The sequence below is a fragment of the Corythoichthys intestinalis genome, chromosome 2 (assembly GCF_030265065.1).
Source record: "Corythoichthys intestinalis isolate RoL2023-P3 chromosome 2, ASM3026506v1, whole genome shotgun sequence".
NCBI lineage: Eukaryota > Metazoa > Chordata > Actinopteri > Syngnathiformes > Syngnathidae > Corythoichthys > Corythoichthys intestinalis.
Window position 1 is genome coordinate 36,961,246 of NC_080396.1, and position 19,508 is coordinate 36,980,753.

General features: G+C 39.2%; 3 protein-coding genes across 5 annotated transcripts in view; 1 reads left to right on the plus strand and 2 right to left on the minus strand.

The window, feature by feature from the left end:
- The window catches only part of ptges3a (prostaglandin E synthase 3a (cytosolic)), a 10,433-nt gene extending 4,407 nt beyond the window's left edge, over window positions 1–6,026 (minus strand). The window contains exons 1-6 of the mRNA XM_057859730.1: window positions 5,866–6,026; window positions 3,945–4,058; window positions 3,794–3,863; window positions 3,602–3,700; window positions 1,484–1,573; window positions 1,353–1,409 (exon numbers count right to left, since the gene is read on the minus strand). Coding sequence (XP_057715713.1) covers window positions 1,353–1,409; window positions 1,484–1,573; window positions 3,602–3,700; window positions 3,794–3,863; window positions 3,945–4,058; window positions 5,866–5,867 — 432 coding nt within the window. The 5' untranslated portion in view covers window positions 5,868–6,026. The remainder of the gene's footprint in view (window positions 1–1,352; window positions 1,410–1,483; window positions 1,574–3,601; window positions 3,701–3,793; window positions 3,864–3,944; window positions 4,059–5,865) is intronic.
- LOC130931160 (lens fiber major intrinsic protein-like) overlaps window positions 1–14,735 on the minus strand; it is a 26,858-nt gene extending 12,123 nt beyond the window's left edge. Inside the window, exon 1 of the mRNA XM_057859717.1 lies at window positions 11,712–14,735. The gene's annotated coding sequence lies outside the window, so the exon portion shown is untranslated. The remainder of the gene's footprint in view (window positions 1–11,711) is intronic.
- dtx3 (deltex E3 ubiquitin ligase 3) lies at window positions 10,859–19,146 on the plus strand. 3 transcript variants are annotated; one of them, XM_057859704.1, is made up of 7 exons: window positions 10,859–10,987; window positions 13,497–13,595; window positions 15,736–15,910; window positions 16,128–16,265; window positions 16,413–16,921; window positions 17,082–17,299; window positions 17,445–19,146. In XM_057859704.1, exons 3-7 carry the CDS (start codon window positions 15,898–15,900, stop codon window positions 17,518–17,520), a joined length of 954 nt encoding a protein of 317 aa, XP_057715687.1. In that variant the 5' UTR covers window positions 10,859–10,987; window positions 13,497–13,595; window positions 15,736–15,897; the 3' UTR covers window positions 17,521–19,146. The 3 variants fall into 3 exon arrangements, with proteins under 3 accessions (XP_057715687.1, XP_057715670.1, XP_057715679.1); XM_057859687.1 differs by having other exon boundaries at window positions 16,128–16,921; XM_057859696.1 differs by lacking the exons at window positions 10,859–10,987; window positions 13,497–13,595 and adding an exon at window positions 15,149–15,455 and having other exon boundaries at window positions 16,128–16,921.
- The last annotated feature ends 362 nt before the right edge of the window (window positions 19,147–19,508 follow it).

Genomic DNA, 19,508 nt, shown 5'->3' on the forward strand with positions numbered 1-19,508 from the left:
CTGAGTTTGCGAAAGAAAAAAAATCTATCGATGGATAAACTTGTTTCGGTGTGCACTGATGGTGCTCCGTGCATAAGTTTCTTAATGCCTGCATGAAGTTTAACCCCACTAAGTATCAACCAGACTACAAAGCCATCAGCAAAACCATAAGAAATACTCATCATTAATTAGCAACAGCATAACAATGTTATTAAAAAGAATTCAGACTTATTGTACTTTAAAAGTGTTGAAATTACATAAAATGTGCACATTACTTGTATTTTTAGTTTTAAACATATTTTATGGCTCTCGCGGAATTACATTTAAAAATATGTGGTGTTCATGGCTCTCTCTCAGCCAAAAAGGTTCCTGAACCCTGGACTACGTGACGTGTCAGCATGTTCCTGAGCCCATGTGGTTATATCCTTTACACATCGATGTAAGTTTTTAAATCAGGGCTAAAAACGCTTTTGTTTAGCACTGCATATCTATAACTGTCTATATATTTCAATCTACCTGCTTTCTATTCCTCTTGTTTTTATCTCCATTGCTGATTTCAATTATTATTAGTAGTAGTAGTTTTTGTTTTATTTTTATTTTATTTATTTATTTTTATTCTGTGATTAAATGCGATCTTTTGTCTTCGTTTCTACGTTGTGTTGATTTAAATGTGATTTTTATGATCTTCATGTGATGTAAAGCACTTTGAATTGCCTTGTGTTGAATTGTGCTATATAAATAAATTTGCCTTGCCTTGCCTTGCCTTGCCTTAATGCAGTGTTTCCTGACAGATCAAAGGTCATAGGCATTCAATGTTAGTCTTCAGCCTCGCAACTTACATGCAGTGACTTCTCCAGATTCTCTGAACCTTTTGATGTTAGTATGGCCCGCTGATGATTAAATCCCTTATTTCCTTGCAATTGTACAATGAGAAATACGGTACTTAAACTGCTTGACTATTTTCTCACGCATTTGTTCACAAAGCGGTGAACATCGCCCCATCTTTACTTGTAAATGACTGAGCAATTTAGGGAAGCTCCTTCTATAACGAATCACGACACCCAACTGTTCTGTTCTCAGTTAGCCTGTTTACCTGTGGGATCTTCCAAACAGGTCTTCAATGAGTATTCCTAAATTTTGTTAGTCTTTTATGCCAATGGTCCCAGCTTTTTTGGAATGTGTTGCAGCCATAAAATTTTAAGTTAATATTTGCTGAAAACAATAAGGTTTATCAGTTTAAACATTAAATGTGTCGCCTTTCTCGTGTATTCAATTAGATATAGGTTGAACATGATTTAATTGTGGGGCACAATAACGCAAAAAAATCCCACACCCTCAAGGATTAGCGCTATCAAGATCATAAAAAAACCCACCTCTTCATCAGCACAATCTAGGTCCGGTAGATCATCACCTCCCATAGTGTTCATCATCTAGAATCAAAATAATCCATCACTCTCCTTGTGCGTGCATTTGTGTACCATCCATTGGCGCTTATGGATCTTACCTCTGAGAACTTATCAAAACTGTTTAAGTCTTCATCTGAATCGTCTTCCCAGTCTTTCCAGTTATTAAAGTCCACACTAAGGCAGTTGCACTGAAAGAAAAACAAAACTGACGTTTTTAGCAATGTTTTATATGAACTGCAATTGTGTTTAATAGCTTCCTTGTCAAGCAGTTCAGGGTTGAATAAATGAATGAATGAATCTTCCTTGTCAAAGAGACTAATTTTGGTCCCAAAGTGGCTTGTCAAACAGCTGCACTCCACATAGAAGATTTGCACCTCACTGACTCATCCTGTCAAATTGAAAGTTCATTTTATCAATATCGACAAGCAAAACCCCTGATGACAGGTGTGTCTTGACTCCAGTTAAAAACCTATATTGCTTGTTATTAGTAAATTCTTGTAACCCTGGCGACATCTCCAGTTGGGAGAGAGTGTCTACATTTTGCCCAACCATAATCTTAATTTTTCTTACCCCTCCCGTTTCTAAATTCAGTTGTAAAAGTAAAAGGCCACATTAGGGGGTGGAAAAACGTATTTATCTACGTCTTGTTTTTTAACATCAGAAAAACCTGGCATTTGACCAAGGGTGTACAGCAGTGGTCCCCAAACTACGGCCCGCGGGCCGTTACGGCCCGCCTCCACATTTGGTACGGCCCCCTGAACAATACCAGAGAGCATTTTGATTTTTTTTTTTCCTCAATAGTGTTATTTATTCACTGGCTTTTTTCTGTGAAAAACCCAGAGAGGGTTATTTGGTTGTTATCTATTTAATTAATAGTGTTATTATTGTTTATTATTATATTATTGTTTATTATTATATTATATTCAGGGGTGCACATAAGTGGTCCGCATGCGCGCATGCGTACTGGAAGTATACAAACGCGCTGGCCCTCAACGGCTTCCATACGCTTTTGCGTACCGATGGCTGACCACTGTATTTGCGGCAGACACGAGATAATCACTTCTCAAAACGTCGGAGGCAGGCCCCACTGAGTAATTATTTCCGTGTTCCCCCACCCCCGTCAAAGGACAGACAGACGACAGAGACGTCACCGGAGCTACCGAAAAAAGGACTTTTGCTGAAAAGTGGCTGCAGGAGGTACCATAGCTAGAAGCAAATGATGCTCGCACGGATATGGGGTACAAAATTTGCCGTGAGAATCGCTGATAACGGCAGCGCATTTTATGTTGGGTCCAAGAATTTCAGCTATCCAAACTTTGAAATGCACGAAAAAAACAGAGCATGCGACAATTAAGCAAACTATCGATGTCAGGCAGCACCCCACTCGCCCTATGGACAAGTGGCGGAATAAAGTTAATGAAGAGCAGCACCATGCACTGACAAACGTGTTTTTGCTCGGATTTCACAAAGCTAAACATGCACGCTCAATGAGCTCTTATGAGGAGGAGGACATCCCACTTTTACAAAGGCTTGGAGTTAATGTGGGAGCCGCATAATGCCCTTTATTTTGAATTAGTACTGCTTTTATGTTTATTTCTTTACATTTCACTTCAAAGTAATGGCAAATTTGTTGTGCCAGTTGATGTTAATCAGGCATTAATTGTTAATATAATTAATAAAAGGTATTTGGCTCTAACTAAAGCTTGTCATAATTTTATCGCATCAGGCGGGTCGGCTCTCAAGCTCAATGAGGACTAAGTCACATCTCCAGGTCCTCCTCTGAGAACCTGGGCAAAAAAAATATGTGCACCCCTGATTATATTATATTATATATTATTTTTTATCTTATTTACTTTTGTTCCCTGAAGAATCCAGAAAGGGTTATTTGAATGTGGCTTTCTGAAAAACAATTTTTTTTACATTTAGGCAGTGCAATCGTCACACTTTTTCTGTTACAAACTGACCCCGGCCGCTCATCAGAGAAGGGAAAAGTTATGTGTCCCTCAAAGGAAAAGTTTGGGGACCCCTGGTGTATAGACTTTTAAAAATCCACTGTATAATAAGCATTAGCTTTTAAGAAACTGAATTTTAAAGTGCTTTTAACATTGAATCAATATTGAAAGATTGACAATGCCATCAAAAGACCCTGGAACAGATAGGCTTCGTCATTTGCTACAATAAATTGTGTTTGTGAAAAACAAGTTGCCGAGCATTACCCTCGTCTTTTCTTTGGTCAGTCGAGGCCAGGCCTTTCCAGCCTCAGCTTTTCGTAAACAACACATTACAGACCTGTCCGTACGTCTGTGTTTAGATTCCTATGTAAAGAAAAAGACATATTCCTGGTGTGATGCAATACATTGCCCAGCATCAATTCACTACATATAGTACAGAATAAGTATCACACTTACTTTGGGATCAATCTCCCCATAAAGTTCCACTGTATTCTGATGTTTGATGTTATTTGTTCCAATGGCGCAACTGTTTCAAGAGAACAACAGATCAATATAATAACAATGAAATTAGACATTATTTTCGAACTAGCAGGGGGAAAAAATTCACCTGAAATCAAGTTTTGTCTTGTTAAAATGCACGCAGACATCTTTACTGTCCTCCACGCAGAACTCTATAAAGACAGAGTCCCTTCTGTCGTACCACTTAGCTGTTGCAGGCTGCCTAGAAACAGCAAATAAAATAACACTTAGGTCACTTTATGTACATTGACATTTAGTTACATGCACTACTAAACTAATTCCAGCACAAAACATTTCTTGCTGTGAATGGTTTTGATGCAGCTTTAAAGTCATATTCAGTAGGAGTGGGAACCTTTTGGTACCTCACGATACGATACGCGATACAAAGCTCACGATAACAATGATCTGACGATACGGCGATACAACGATTATCCATACATTGGTCAGGAAATCATTCTAGGATATTCTACAAACAACTAACAAACATAAAAACACAATTTTCCTCCTTCAGCTGTGTGTTTATCACTAGTAGACGTCCAATCCATTTGAACTGGGAGGGTGGCAGCGGCTGCCATCCCTCCCACTTCAAACGGATTGAAGGTCTATGGCCGTCAGTGGCAGCCAATGCCAGGCAATGAGGTAATTTTGGGCCATTTAAGATCATTTTCCTGTTGATTTTTAGTTACTTCCTGTTAATTTTGGGGTATTTTATGGGTTCTGTTATCTCTTGTTTATTTTAACTTACAGTACAGGACGTCAGTACAGTACAGGACGTCACCTGGAATTCACCCAAATAAATAGGCAGAGACTCAAAATCAACAGGAAATGACCTGTAAATGCCCTAAAATGAACAGCGAGTGACCTGTAAATGTCCCGAAAATCTGACTGAATGAATGTGAATGCTCTGGCTTTGAATGAACGAACGTTCCCAGTCTAAATGGATTGGGCGTCGAGCATCGTCCATGGCAGCCTTACAGTTAACTGAGACACTATTATGGAGGAAGAGTTTGGTAGCAACTTGATGGTTCTTCTTTTATTTTATTTTTTTTTAAAACATTGACACCTTTTTAAAACAATATCTCGATTCTTGACAGGAGCATATCGATAACCTTTTGGGATACAACGTATCACAATATATCACCATTTCGATATTTTGTCACACCCCTAGACACAACTACGTTGGAAGATTTTGGTAGCAACTATGTTGGTTCATTTTATTTAAAAAATTTTTTTTTAAGACATCGACACCTTTTTAAAACGATATCTCGATTCTTGACTGGAGCATATTGATAACTATTTGGAATACAAAGTATCACGATATATCACCATTTTGATATTTTGTCACACCCCCTATGGCTATGTATAAGTGTACATTTTGTAGTCGCAGATCAATGTCAGGCGTATCAATATAGCCAAATCTCTTCAGGTCTATATTTTCATATGACTAAAAGATTCGTGTACAAAACGAAATACAAAGGATTATCAAATGAGTGCTTCGAGTAATTAAGCTGATATTTCAGCACTGGCGACTTATTCGAACTGCATGAGGCAAATACGTACTACATGTCAAAATCATTTTTATACTCGGATGCTGGGCGCATTTATTGTTGTACAGACGGTTGGCGTTCATTAGCTGCGTCTGAGTCGAGAAAATGCTGACACGCCGGTTTCTCTTCCGAGCATGACCCCATCGCTTGGCTGGTTGGAAGCTAACGCGAACGTACATCCGAATAAAACGAAACTACAGCAGAAAATGATTTTCAAGACACTTTCTTAAGGACTGAATGTGGTGACAAACACCAGATTCGTTCAAGAAATGTTGCTCTTTCATATACACCTCATACGTTATGCTTTTTTTTTTGTACTCCAGACATACACGTGCGTTTCGTGTGAATACACGGATGCGGCTGAATCATGTGCTAGCCCCATAGCTTCAGCTAATAATTAGCTGCGAAATGAAATGCGCACTACTCCTTGCTGTAAGGAAGTACACTACTTAGAAGACTTACATCACTGTTTTGCAATATAACTCCCCAGTGGACCTCGGTATCGACAGTGAATGCTATGTAGCTATCTGTGAAGCCTAGCAATAAGATTAGCGAGACATAAATCGCTAACCGGATGACAAGGAGCCTCGATAGACATCGCGTGATTTTATGTTCTCGCGCGACGTGCGCGTTTTTTTTGTTTTTTTGTTTTTTTTGTTTTTGTTTTTGTTTTGTTTTGTTTTTTTGTTGTTTTTTTTTTCCAGATCGCAGACGCAGGTTTGGAATTAGCTAAAAAAATTATAGCGATGTTATATATATATATATATATATATATATATATATATATATATACACAGTACAATATTTATCTGAGAGATAAGAAGCTACTCTGTTTAGTAACCGTGTTTGAGAACATTACTACGCTTTGCCGTTTTGTACTGTAATGTTAAATCATGTACTTAAAACATGAGGGGGGGTATTAAACCGCCTTGGTTTTTTTTTTTTTTTTTTTTTCAAATTCTATTTAATTTTCCCCATGTTTTGCTGTCTATCCACTCCGTTTACACTCATCGCACCCGAGCCCTGTTCACATTTGCTCCTTCACTGGGGGTTATTACTATTACACAATATCATGTGCATTTGGTTGTATTAAACATATACAATGTTCACGAAACTGAAAAAAGCTGTATTCAATTAATTCTATTCTCCGAGGCCTTGAGGGTCCATCATTCTATAGCAGGGGTCGAGAACCTATGGCTCACGAGCCAGAACTGGCTCTCTTGGCGGCTGCATCTGGCTCGCAGACAAATCTTTAATTACTAAACAAAAAAACAAAGTTTCGTTGACTCCTTTGTGCATTGTGCGAAACGGCGACGGTCACCGGTCATACACACGGTGTTGTGCAGTAATGAGCAGACGGGACTTTTGCAGCGTATCTTAACTTTTTTAATGCTCCGACAACACTCGAACAATTCACACTAGATATCATCAAATAGCAACCTAGATGTGCAACGTTAGATCCACCCAAGTACCATGCCATTGGCTGCGTGAGCCCACGGTGATCATGGGACACGTAGTCCATATACTACAACCGGCGACAAGAAAGCCGGTTCGCAGTCATTTTAGTGGGAAAGTGGCAAACATACATGTCGTCGTGTTTATCTATTTATGTATCTATCAATCGCATAGGCAACACAGATGAGGCAGAGACAATATTCAAGTGGGGTTGCTGTATTTTGCTGTCCAAAATAGTGGCCGATGTGCGCGTGTGCGTGAGATCAGGAAGTAAACTTTCCCAGCGTTGTCATCTAATTTTAGAAACCTTTTTGAGAAGATGGCAAAAAGAAATAAAGACGAGTATCTTACTTTTCAGCCGGACATAAGGACATAAATACGGCATCGTTTTATCTCTCGCTCTGGATCAGGGGTCCCCAAACTTTTTCCTGTGACGGCCACATAACTTTTCCCTTCTCTGATGAGGGGCCGGGGTGACTTTGTAACAGAAAAAGTGTGACGATTGCAGGAGTGCCTAAATGTAAAAAAATATTGTTTTTCAGAAAGCCACAATTAAATAACCCTTTCTGGATTCTTCAAAGAACAAACGTAAATAAAATAAAAAATAATAATATAATATAATAATAAAAACATTATTAATTAAATAGATAATAACCAAATAACCCTCTCTGAGTTCTTCACAGAAAAAGGCCAGGAAATAGATAACACTATTGAGAAAAAAAAAATTCAAAATGCTCTCTGCTATTGTTCAGGGGGCCTGACCAAATGTGGAGGTGGGCCGTAGTTTGGGGACCCCTGCTTTGGCTAATTCAACAGACGTAAGCAATTTATCCCAGTTCACCGTGATTGCAAGGTTTTGACTATGAAAGGGACAACAAGAGGGGAGAATTTATTCAAGTCCTTCACTGAGTTTGCGAAAGAAAAAAAATCTATCGATGGATAAACTTGTTTCGGTGTGCACTGATGGTGCTCCGTGCATAAGTTTCTCAACGCCTGCATGAAGCTGAACCCCAACAAGTATCAACCAGACTACAAAGCCATCAGCAAAACCATGCGCACCAGAAGTCGCATTAATGGTAAGAAATACTCATCATTACTTAGCAACAGCATAACAATGTTATTTGAAAGAATTCAGAGGCTTATTGACTTATTGTACTTTAAAACTGTTAAATTTACATAAAATGCACACATTACTTGTATTTAAGTTTTAAACATATTGTATGGCTCTCACGGAATTACATTTAAAAATATTTGGTGTTTATGGTTCTCTCAGCCAAAAAGGTTCCCGACCCCTGTTCTATAGAAAACAATTTATTAAATGACAAATTACGCTCTCTGCTGGACAAAACCTCACAACAGACGCTAGATAAACCAGCGTGCTCTCGTGGCAGCTCTATGCTGGATCGATTGAGGACAACACACAATTGGAGACTCTTCCCCGTGCTGGGCATAAAGTACCGGCCTGGATATTTTTGGGAGTTTGAAGGCAGTAAAAGAGAGACATATGTGCATAAATTTTGGTGACAATAGGTCACAGTTGTCAGACTCGAGGGAATAAGCACGCTCCACAATCAACTAGAACTCTTTTACAATTTTAACATATTTGAAGGACAAAAGCTCTTATTTTAGTTATAGGTTGGAGCAGGGCCGTTCCTGATAAATTTGGTACACTCGGCAACAAATTTGTTGCCCCCCGTAGCTATTTTCATCACATATTTAAACACTCAAACTGAAAAAGCACATTATCGCTTTTTAATTTATTTTATGAAAAAAGACAATGACCAAATGCACAAGTTAAAAGAAAAAAATGCTCTAATAACTATTAAAAAACAATCAAAAACACTTCGAAAAAAACTTAAATAAAATAAATTAAAATTGTTATCACAATATGATTAACACCCACTCGTACAAATATAAACACACAGAACACTTTAAAATGCAACTTTTTTTTTTTTACTGAGACCTATAACCATACTCGCCGTGTCTTTACTGATGCAAAAGCATCCCTATCATATGACAGCCTTTTTGGAAGGTGCACTTCTTTCTCCACTGGCAGTTTGTGTGTGGCAAGGTATTGGATTTGGTGGGCTTGGACTTAGTGCTGATGTGGATAAGTTGGCTGTAAAAGATGGCCCCGGATGTACAGAGGTGGAAGGAAAATATTTCAGAAGAGCATCTACAAAGAAAAGAAAGTGGAATATTACATAATATTAGTCAAATGGCTGTTGATTGTGAAACCAGCATGACATAACCATAATAGCACCTAAATTCTTGCAGCCTACTGTACCTGTCTACTGGATCCGGCCACTTTCTTTGACGGGCCTAGTTAAAAGAAAATAAATTCTTAAAGCAATGCAACTACACAGGACTATCCAATAATAATTAAATAATATATGATAGCAAAAAATTAATAAATTGAATATTTTTTTACATGAACTGGATTGCCATTTTAATTAATTAATGACACATTTAATAACAAATGTTTTCATTTAAATCCATGTCACCTTTAGTCCCCCACACCACAGAACTGTGAAATTATTAACTGCATATTTAATGGTGTATTTATTTATTTTTAGGCTAGGCAAATTTATTTGAAAAGCACAATTTAACACAAGGTAAAAGTGGTTCACATCACATGAAAATCAGCAAGACAATTTTAGTCCCCCATACACTATGTCCAACTTTCTCTAAAATGGGAGGGGGAGTAAATTTAACTGAAACTAATCCACAGCTGGCTGAATACTGAAAATACTTCTAAAACAACAGTTTGGCTAATAATGATACAGTATAATTTAGCTTTAGCAGTATGTCATATAAACTATGTAAATCATCGCTAGCTTGCAGTTGTACTAAGTATACATGTTTATCCCTTTGAAATAATCACAACAAACCTCTTTTTTCATGTTTACGCTCCTCTTCTTCCTTTTTCTTCTTTCTAAAATGCGACCCGGGGGGCTTTTGTCTTTTCATGACGTCGACTCGTCACCGTAAAGTCGCTCAATTGCGGAGGCTAAAAATAGCACCTTCAGGTAGCTCGCTGGTAAGCGGGAGGGAGAGGGTGGCGGGTGAGACTAGAGGAGTGTGTGGTGAAATTATCGCATCAGAGGAATCAGTAAAATGGGCAGAAGGCACACTTAAAAAATGATTTCATTATTATTTAAAGACTTATTACGATATGTTTTATTGTTCTTTTGTTTTATTGTCTTGTATAAATTTTTGAATACTGCTATCATCAAATATTATTTGAACATTTTTCTTGACACCCTTTTGGACGCTGCGGCGCCCCTTGGCATTTGCCTAGCTGCCCTTATGGATGGCATGGGTCTGGGTTAGAGATTTTGTATTCTGATTCTCTCAATGAGTCTCTCAAGTAGACGCTCAAGACATCAGCATCAAATTTCAAATCAATGCCTTATCTTACTTTTCGCTTTGTGTTTGAGCATCAAGTCTGAACTTCTGATCTTCATTTGTTTCGGGATTACGGCCCGCAAAAGGGCTCTTTATTGTTGGTATTGTAGTTAGCTTGGGTCTTTTTGAATATTACAATTTCTGAACAAAGCCACACTCTGTCTATGAGTAACTTTCACACGAGTGGCCCAATCTATTTACGCATTTCCTCAGCCTCCTGGATTTTTTGCAGGCTAATTCTGGCTAATTCTTTCTTTCAGGGTGTTGTACACTCAGCCACAATGCATCTGTTAAGTATATTTGCTTACAAGTTCCATATTTGTTAACAATGAAATAGAAATACCCACAAAAAATGGGCTTCCTAGAATGCTTAAAGTACCTTTAGCCCAGAGATGTGGGGATTTTTAATTTTTTCTATTAAATGGTCAGAGGTGAAGTCAAAAAAGAAAGTAATGTCATGGCAAAGCCAAATCATAGCACTTATGAAGAGCCAATCCCATCGTCTCATATAAAAGATAAATCAATGATGCAACACACTCTTATCTAAGAATACTGCACAACTTTGAAATGTTCAAAGACACTACTCTTATGTCATCTCCTTATGCTTAACACAGGCTGTGATTCTGGAGCATGAGGAAGACTTTTTTGTGTGTTACAAGTTACAACTTACAAGCAGTAGCTGACGTATAGCCGTGGAGTGCACCACCAGGAATATAAGAAGGTATGTATTTCGTGGTCGGTACTTGTTACCTTGAATCAGTACATGTCTCTTGAAGGGGGATGAAATGACCTGATTGTGGACCATCTTTTATTTCATAGGGAGATTTAAGAAAATTTTTAAGAAGTATATAACAAAGCCTTAGGAAGCAAATGTGCCTTGTTGTATTTTAATTAGGGCTGTCAAACGATTAAAATTTTTAATCGAGTTAATTACATCTTAAAAATTAATTAATCGTAATTAATCACAATTAATCGCAATTCAAACCATCTATAAAATATGCCACATTTTTCTGTAAATTATATATATATTCTGTAAAATAAATTGTTGGAATGGAAAGATAAGACACAAGATGGATATATACATTCAACATACGGTACAAAAGGACTGTAGTGGGCATTTCACTCTACTGTCATTTAAATCTGTGTATGCTGTCCTCACTCCGAAGCGTCTACTTTTTCCAAAGCTAGACAGCTAGTGAACGACGCCTTAATAATTAGACTTCTTCCTTTTTCATCTGATTTATTAATAAAATGGCCTCAAACCATTGTCCTCTTTAGACCGTTGTAAAACTACAAAAAAAGTACACAAGCATTGCATTAGCAACAACGTTAGCTTAGCACGCTATACAGGTTCACTAAACATAAACAAAAAGCGTCTCATACAAAAAATATAACATTTCGCTTACTAACATAATATGTACATTCTTTACAATAACCATACTTACGGACAAATCTTGTCCAAGGATCATATAAGCACAACATTATCAGCCCGAGACGTCGTGCAGCCATAATGAACTGGAAAGAAAACAATAAACCATGTCGCAAAGCGACCACAAGAGTTCACTGTTGGACAGCGCAAAAAGTCTTGCTGTAAAATTTACCAAAAGGCAGAATACTTTCTGAGCGGGACATGTGCGTTAATTGCGTCAAATATTTTAACGTGATTAATTAAAAAAAATAATTACCGCGCGTTAACGTGATAATTTTGACAGCCCTAATTTTAATCTGTAGACCATTTAGAATCCCTACTTTACAAACGTGGCATTGTTTAGCTTGAATACCAGTATGATCCATTTTAAGACAACACACAATTTTAGACTTTGCTGGTACTGCGAACCCCAGCGGAAGTCTTGACAGCTGAGAAAGTAACATGGGGACTAGAATGAGCCCTAGATGTGGTATCTCTTCGGTGGTGTATTAAAATGTAATTATTCAAATGTAATTCAAACGGTTAAGAGGTTTTTGATTGAAATAACCTTTTAACTTCAGTAATTATCACATCTTCACGGTGAAAATTAAAAACTGATTTGCGGTATTTTCAGTTCCTAACCTATAAACGTCTTAAAACAGCCATTCTGTATTATTAGAATATTTTTGAAAAGTTATCACTGGAAGGTTTGTTTTAAAGAATTTCAATTCTCCAAAAGCTGATGACTTGAAAATGTCATTTGCATTGATTATTTTGGAAAATGGGGGGAAATTTTGCATAGTTGGAACAATGGCGTGGGTTAGAGATTTTGTATTCTGATTCTCTTAATGAGTCTCTCAAATAGACGCTCAAGACATCAAATTTCAAATCAATGCCTTATGTTACTTTTTGTGTTTGAGCATCAAGTATTAACTTCTGATCTTCATTTGTTTCGGGATTACGGTCTGCGAAAAGGCTCTTTATTGTTGGTATTGTAGTTAGCTTGGGTCTTTTTTAATATTACTACAATTTCTGAACAAAGCCACACTCTGTCTATGAGTAACTTTCACACGAGTGGCCCAATCTATTTACGCATTTCCTCAGCCTCCTGGATTTTTTGCAGGCTAATTCTGGCTAATTCTTTCTTTCAGGGTGTTGTACACTCAACCACAATGCATCTGTTAGGTATATTTGCTTACAAGTTCCATATTCATTAACAATGAAATAGAAATACCCACAAAAACTGGTCTTCCTTGAATGCTTAGTCATCCTGCCCCCCCAAATTTAAATCACTACTAGTTTTTATGGGCTGTGCATAAAGACCTATTTTAAAAATGCCAATATTCAACCCACCTAAGCATCTTTTTTAACTTAAGTGAATAAAAGTATCTCAAGCATATCAGCAAAGGAAGCTAATCAATAGAATAAAAGAACTACATATTACACTAATATATCTTTATGAAATCCTAATGCCACTCATCTGGTTATGATATAAAAATATATAAACATGTTTCTGGTTTCAAACCCCATTTATGTGAGCTAGTACCTTTAGCCCAGAGATGTGGGGATTTTTAATTTTTTCTATTAAATGGTCGGAGGTGAAGTCATAAAAGAAAGTAATGTCATGGCAAAGCCAAATCATAGCACTTATGAAGAGCCAATCCCATGGCAAAGCCAAATCATAGCACTTATGAAGAGCCAATCCCATCGTCTCATATAAAAGATAAATCAATGATGCAACACACTCTTATCTAAGAATACTGCACAACTTTGAAATGTTCAATGACACTACCCTTATGTCATCTCCTTATGCTTAACACAGGCTGTGATCTGGAGCATGAGGAAGGGTTTTTTGTGTGTTACAACTTACAAGCAGTAGCTGACGTATAGCCGTGGAGTGCACCACCAGGACTATAAGAAGGTACGTATTTCGTGGTCGGTACTTGTTACCTTGAATCAGTAAACGTCTCTTGAAGGGGGATGAAATGACCTTATTGTGGACCATCTTTTATTTCAAAGGGAGATTTAAGAAAATTTTTAAGTATATAACAAAGCCTTAGGAAACAAATGTGCCTTGTTGTATTTTAATCTGTAGACCATTGAGAATCCCTACTTTACAAATGTGGCATTGTTTAGCTTGAATGCCAGTATGATCCATTTTAAGACAACACACGATTTCAGACTTTGCGGGTACCGCGAGCCCCAGCGGAAGTCTTGACAGCTGAAAAAGTAACATGGGGACTAGAATGAGCCCTAGATGTGATATCTCTTTGGTGGTGTATTAAAATGTAATTATTAAAATGTAATTCAAACGGTTAAGAGGTTTTTTGATTGAAGTACCTTTTAACTTCAGTAATTATCACATCTTCACGCTGAAAAATTAAAAACTGACTTGCGGTATTTTCAGTTCCTAACCTATAAACGTCTTAAAACAGCCGTTCTGTATTATTAGAATGTTTTTGAAAAGTTACCACTGGAGGTTTGTTTTAAAGAATTTCAACTCTCCAAAAACTGATGACTTGAAAATATGATGTCATTTGCATTGATTATTTTGGAAAATGGGGGAAATTTTTGCATAGTTGGAACAACGGCGTGGAAATGAGTGGTAGTTTAGGGAGTGGGCTGTAACAATTTGAAGGAAAGTCCCTTTATTAAAAAAGGAGAGCTTCTGGGGGACCTAGACTCAAACTAAAGTATTGGAAAATGAAAGTCATTTGGGGAAAAAAATGAAAAAAATCTTTTTTCTTTTTTGGTTTTTGAAAACCAAGGTTTGAATTAAATGTATCACGAGAACCAAATTTACATAAGTTTAAGTCAATATAGTTTCATTTTGCTTTGATCATTTCGCCTATCCATTTATTAGGTTCATATTCATAAGAAATGTGGCTCTGATCTCCGTTCAAAAATCTGTTTGGTCTTATTAATGTCCCGTTCCCAGCAAAAAGTGAACATACAGGTTATGCTGTTATATCGTCCCTACCAGTGGTGTTACCAGCAGGGGCATTGCAAAAAAAATGAAATGTTGGTTTTGATCCAAGGGGGCGCCCTTTTTTTTTTTTTTTTTTTTTTTTTTTTTAAGGTGAAAGAGGTAACAATGCAAAGTTTAAAACTTAGAACACACCAGTACTACATGAATGGTATACCATATGCGGTGCCCAGACTGCCGTTAGTACTACATCCAGTTTTCTTTGGGTGGGCAGTGTGTGTCCGTGGGTGGGCGCTGCCCACCCCTGCCCCCCTGGTAACGCCCCTGGTCCCTACCAATGTTAAGATCAAACCTACGAAGTCCCTAATTTTTGGAGCACGTCGGAATGATTTCAAACAGTCGAGAAATATGAAAAGTATGAAAAGTACTTGTTATATGAGAGGAAGTGCATAATTTTTAAATACAAGTACAAGATAATCATACTTTGTACTTTGGTGGCTTAGATTGGAGGTGATGGCAGACCACATGCAGGTTCTAAAGGTATTTGTCATAAAGCTGGATACTTCTCGTACTTTGCCACAGGCCTATATGACGCTAATATTTCGTCAGGGAAGTGTCTGTCGCCCCTCATGCCAACACGTCAACACTGACGAACTTCCGGGATACATTTAGTGCATTTGTATTCTGGGTTTGGCCATCTTTTAAAAGCACATACCGCATTTTTGTTGTAACAGAGAAGACGAGAGTTTTAAAAAATTATTTAATTTAAAGGAGGAAAAAACGTGTGTGGCGAGGGCGAAGTGTCACGTCGTCGAGGCGGTCGTAAAAAAAAAGTCCAAAGACATACAAACGCAGGTGACAGTCTATTTTTTGTCCAGTATTTTCCTCACGGGAAAAAACAAAATCGCTTTTGGACGCCATGTCTTGACAGGACGAGAAGACGAGACGCTTTTAAAGTCGCACAAACGGGCTTCCTCTTCCTCCTCTGTCTGTTTATAGCATACCGGCTACACAGCTGCTAAGCAAAGCTCGCAGCTAGCTTTAGGTTCAAAAGAAATGACGGAGCCGCACAGCTAACAAGCACAAGGCACGACAGAGATAATCTATCTAAAAAAGGTCTCTTAAACATCACCAGGATCACACCGACAGCTCCCGATGTTGCGAAATCGCTGAATCTCCCGTCGGAGAATGGCGGACGGCAGAGCAGCTGAGATAAAGTTGACTCCACCACACAGTCTTCGCGTTTTGCTTGCCTTTACTCGCCAGCTGGAAGCCTCCGTTGCCATTGAGGGGATTTATGGGCTCACAAGGTAACATAAGTGTGTGTTTGTCCGTTGTGACTTGATCTGACCTGTTGTTTACAGACGCCATTTCTAATCAGCTGATCGCGGCTCAAGTGTAGCGTGTCGGCTTTAACGCGGCGCAACACTCAACCTTGAAAATATGACATGATGATATGCAGAAGGCCTTGACAAATGTTTACTTTAGATGCTGGATAACACTTGTTTGACGTGTGCTTCCTTCCAGTTTCATCTGATGAGATGAGCGTGCGTGCAGGCCAGGGGAGTGATGAAGTGTTGGTGTCACAGGCCGTGTGGGACTACCTGGCCGCTGCCGGTAGGCCCTGGCTTCTTGACTTCCAGCGCAAGCAGGGCATGAACGCAGGTATCGTCCGGCGTGGCGAGAGGGGGGGCTGCTGCGCAGTCAGACTGCAGCCGGCGCCGGGCGCCAGGCCCCCTGGTCTGGCTGGAACACCGGTTTCCACTGAGACACGCAAAGCCTTCATTGATTTGTGCCGCTGTGCCCGCAAAGAAATGAGTAAGCAGGAGGGCGGCCCCAAGAGAAAGCGCACCCTGCTGCCATGCATGGGGGTCCTGGAGCCAAACAGTGAGGGGAGCCTGATGCAGGTGCCGACCCAGCCCCCGCCCCGCCGCTCTCAGAGACAACAGCAGAAGTTACGAAAGTCTGCAGAGGAAGAGGCCCTCTCCGTATTCCACGAGGCGGCCTGCCGGAAAGATTGCGAAGCTACTAATCACAACGAAGTTGATGACACCGCCTCTTGCTCCATCTGTATGGGAGACATCGTGGACAAGACCACCTTGGAGAAGTGCGGTCACTCTTTCTGCCGTAGTTGCCTGGATCAAGCTTTCAAGGTGAAGAGGGCCTGTCCTGTGTGTCGCCTCGTTTACGGTCAGCTGATCGGTAACCAGCCTGCCAATGGCACTATGTATGTCGAGCGGGATTCTGCCCTGCACCTCCCAGGTCATGAGGCCTACGGGTGTATCTGCATCATTTACAGCTTCCCTGCTGGCTTACAAGCAGTGAGTACCCAACTGATGGTTTTGCATGAAAAAATTTGGTGGTAGGAATTACTCACAATGCAACCAATGAAATGTACTTTTTATACTAGAGCGCTACGCACAAATTCGCAGAAAAATGATGTTATTGACGGAGCATGTTGTAAATTTTTGTTTCCACTAGCCAGAACATCCCAACCCAGGTGTGCGGTACCCAGGAACAGACCGTCTGGCCTACCTCCCCGACAGCCCTGACGGAAACCGTGTGCTGGGCCTGCTGCGCCGGGCCTTTGAGCAGCGCCTTACTTTCACCGTCGGTACCTCCATGACAACAGGCTTGCAAAATGTCATCACCTGGAATGACATTCACCACAAGACCTCAATATGGGGCGGGCCCCGCTGGTACATGTTAACAGCTTTATTTAGTGAATTGATACCGCTTATTAAATTGCAAACTGGCCAAACGCAACACAAAATGGAGGACATAGAAATCGTAGGCGAGTTTCTGTGTGTATTTTTAACATTTTGACTTTTTTTGTCCTTTTAGTTTTGGCTACCCAGATCCCACTTACCTGGTGCGCGTGACAGAGGAGCTCCGGGAAAAAGGCATCACTGCCGACTGAAGCGAAAGACCTTCAGGGGTTTTTAGGGCTTGAGTATGTCACATCAAGATGGTTCCATGTTATATTTCCCATGAATGTTGGCAGCGAGCCCTCAGCAGACAGGTGCTGCTGCGGCGGAGTCCATGTTGGTATGCTCCCGCTTGACTTGAGCTCAGCGTTACTGCTTGTGGAAGGCAACAGCGAGTCTCACGATCTGCCACCTGTTTGCTTCGGCAATAGCACTTGTTGCACTTGCTATACATTTTCTTTAGTAAATCATTTTGCTTTCATGAAGACCTCTTTTTGTTGAGAATGCTTATTTCTGCTCTTGGGATTGTACCATTTTTCTAAGCACACATTTGTTAGCGTAAGTCTCAAATTGAGTTTATTATTTCCCAGATGACAGAATAGCATCACTAAAAAGACTAAAGCAGTGGGATGCACTTGAAGGCACTTTCTTTGCACCTATTTTGTCCCCGATTTTTTTTTTTTCAGCAGCAGTCTGTAGTTGCTTGATGTCATTAATTCAGAACAGATGTGATTGTTTCTCCCTGGGTCCATCTTCAACTGAGTCTGTATGTAGTTAGGTGGCTTTCTAGCCATCAGTCACACGTCACAGGCATCGAGCCCATATGACCTAGGTGTTAGTCCCGTGCTCATCAAATTACCAGTTATCAGATTTATAAAGATGTCAAATATGAAGGGCATATAAGCCACTAAACCAAATCATAGGCACAAAAGCTCTTTAAAGAAAATCCAATCTATGCCTCTGTCCTGTCAGTCTAGGAGATTTGCCTGCTGAAGCACTCATTTCAAATGCGGGTGTTGTAAATATGACCTGGATCTATGATATGCAGTTTGAGGAGATAGGAAAACAAAAATTAGAATTTTTATGGTGTGGATTTTTTGTGGTGCCTTTTCTGATATTTAAGTCCGGATGTATTGGGTGTATTCCATGTTATTTGCTAAACATTGTAGCAGAGTGAGTCTCATGAAATTTCCGCTTTGCTAAAGTGGGTCACATACAGAATTTGAAGTTCTTCACAGAATAACAAAATAAGCCTCACCTGACATTCAAAAAGAGGGCCAATGTATAGGAAAATTATAGCATATCTTGTCATTTTTGTAATGAACATGACTCATAAGGGTTTTCGCTAACAATGTCAGCCAAGCATTGTGCAAGCTCTGGAAAAACTACAGGAGTTAATAACAGAACATCTGCAGAATCTGTATGTGTTGCCGCCCCAGTTTAGCACATCAACCTCTTATTTTGCAAAAAGTCTGAAAAACAGACCAGATCATTTTCTGCACTTTAGTTTTTTAACATGGGACCACGAAAAATATTCCTCTAGCACCAAGACGCAATCCCCCAACAAAGTGGACGTTATGATTTTCAATCCCCTGTTTACATGCATTCCTCCCATATTGTTTTTAAGGGACCAACAGATCTTTTGGACACAGGATTGTAGTTTTGCAAAAGCTACTGTGTAAACATTTCTATGCATTATATTAAGGAAGCATGAAGGGAGCTTACACATGCTTACAGATGGATAAGATTGCAATTTTGCTTTTCTGTCAAAGGTACCTTGTTGATATTCTGGATAATGTGCTTTACATTTTAATACTTGAATAAAAAGTTGTTTGGCAGTGTGTTGCATACTTAATGCCAAGTTCTGATTCCAAAGACCTTTAGGTTTTCATTTTTTAAACAAAATTCCATGTGCGGTGACAAAGCCCCAACTTGTTTTTGTAATCTTTGCCAGAACTGTGCCGTTCCATAATTCTGCCTCTGAGCTTGTTGACCTCATTTGCTCTAATATGAAATTGCTGTGGGCAGAGCAATAACTAAATATGCAATAAATATATTGCATATTTAATTATGCGACTTTGCTAATCAGGTGAACCATAGCTGGACTGCAATGATAGTTTAGAACCATCTCAAGGGTGAGCAGATAAAAAGCATCAGATTTGAGCAGCAGAGGGTCTTAATACTTTTGGCCAAATGTTTT

What these genes read in the sequence shown, in the direction of transcription:
- dtx3 (XM_057859687.1), top strand. An exon ending in TCCCTGCTGGCTTACAAGCA is followed by an intron (nt 16,922 to 17,081) that starts GTGAGTACCCAA and finishes TGTTTCCACTAG; the next exon opens with CCAGAACATCCCAACCCAGG. An exon ending in ATATGGGGCGGGCCCCGCTG is followed by an intron (nt 17,300 to 17,444) that starts GTACATGTTAAC and finishes TTGTCCTTTTAG; the next exon opens with TTTTGGCTACCCAGATCCCA.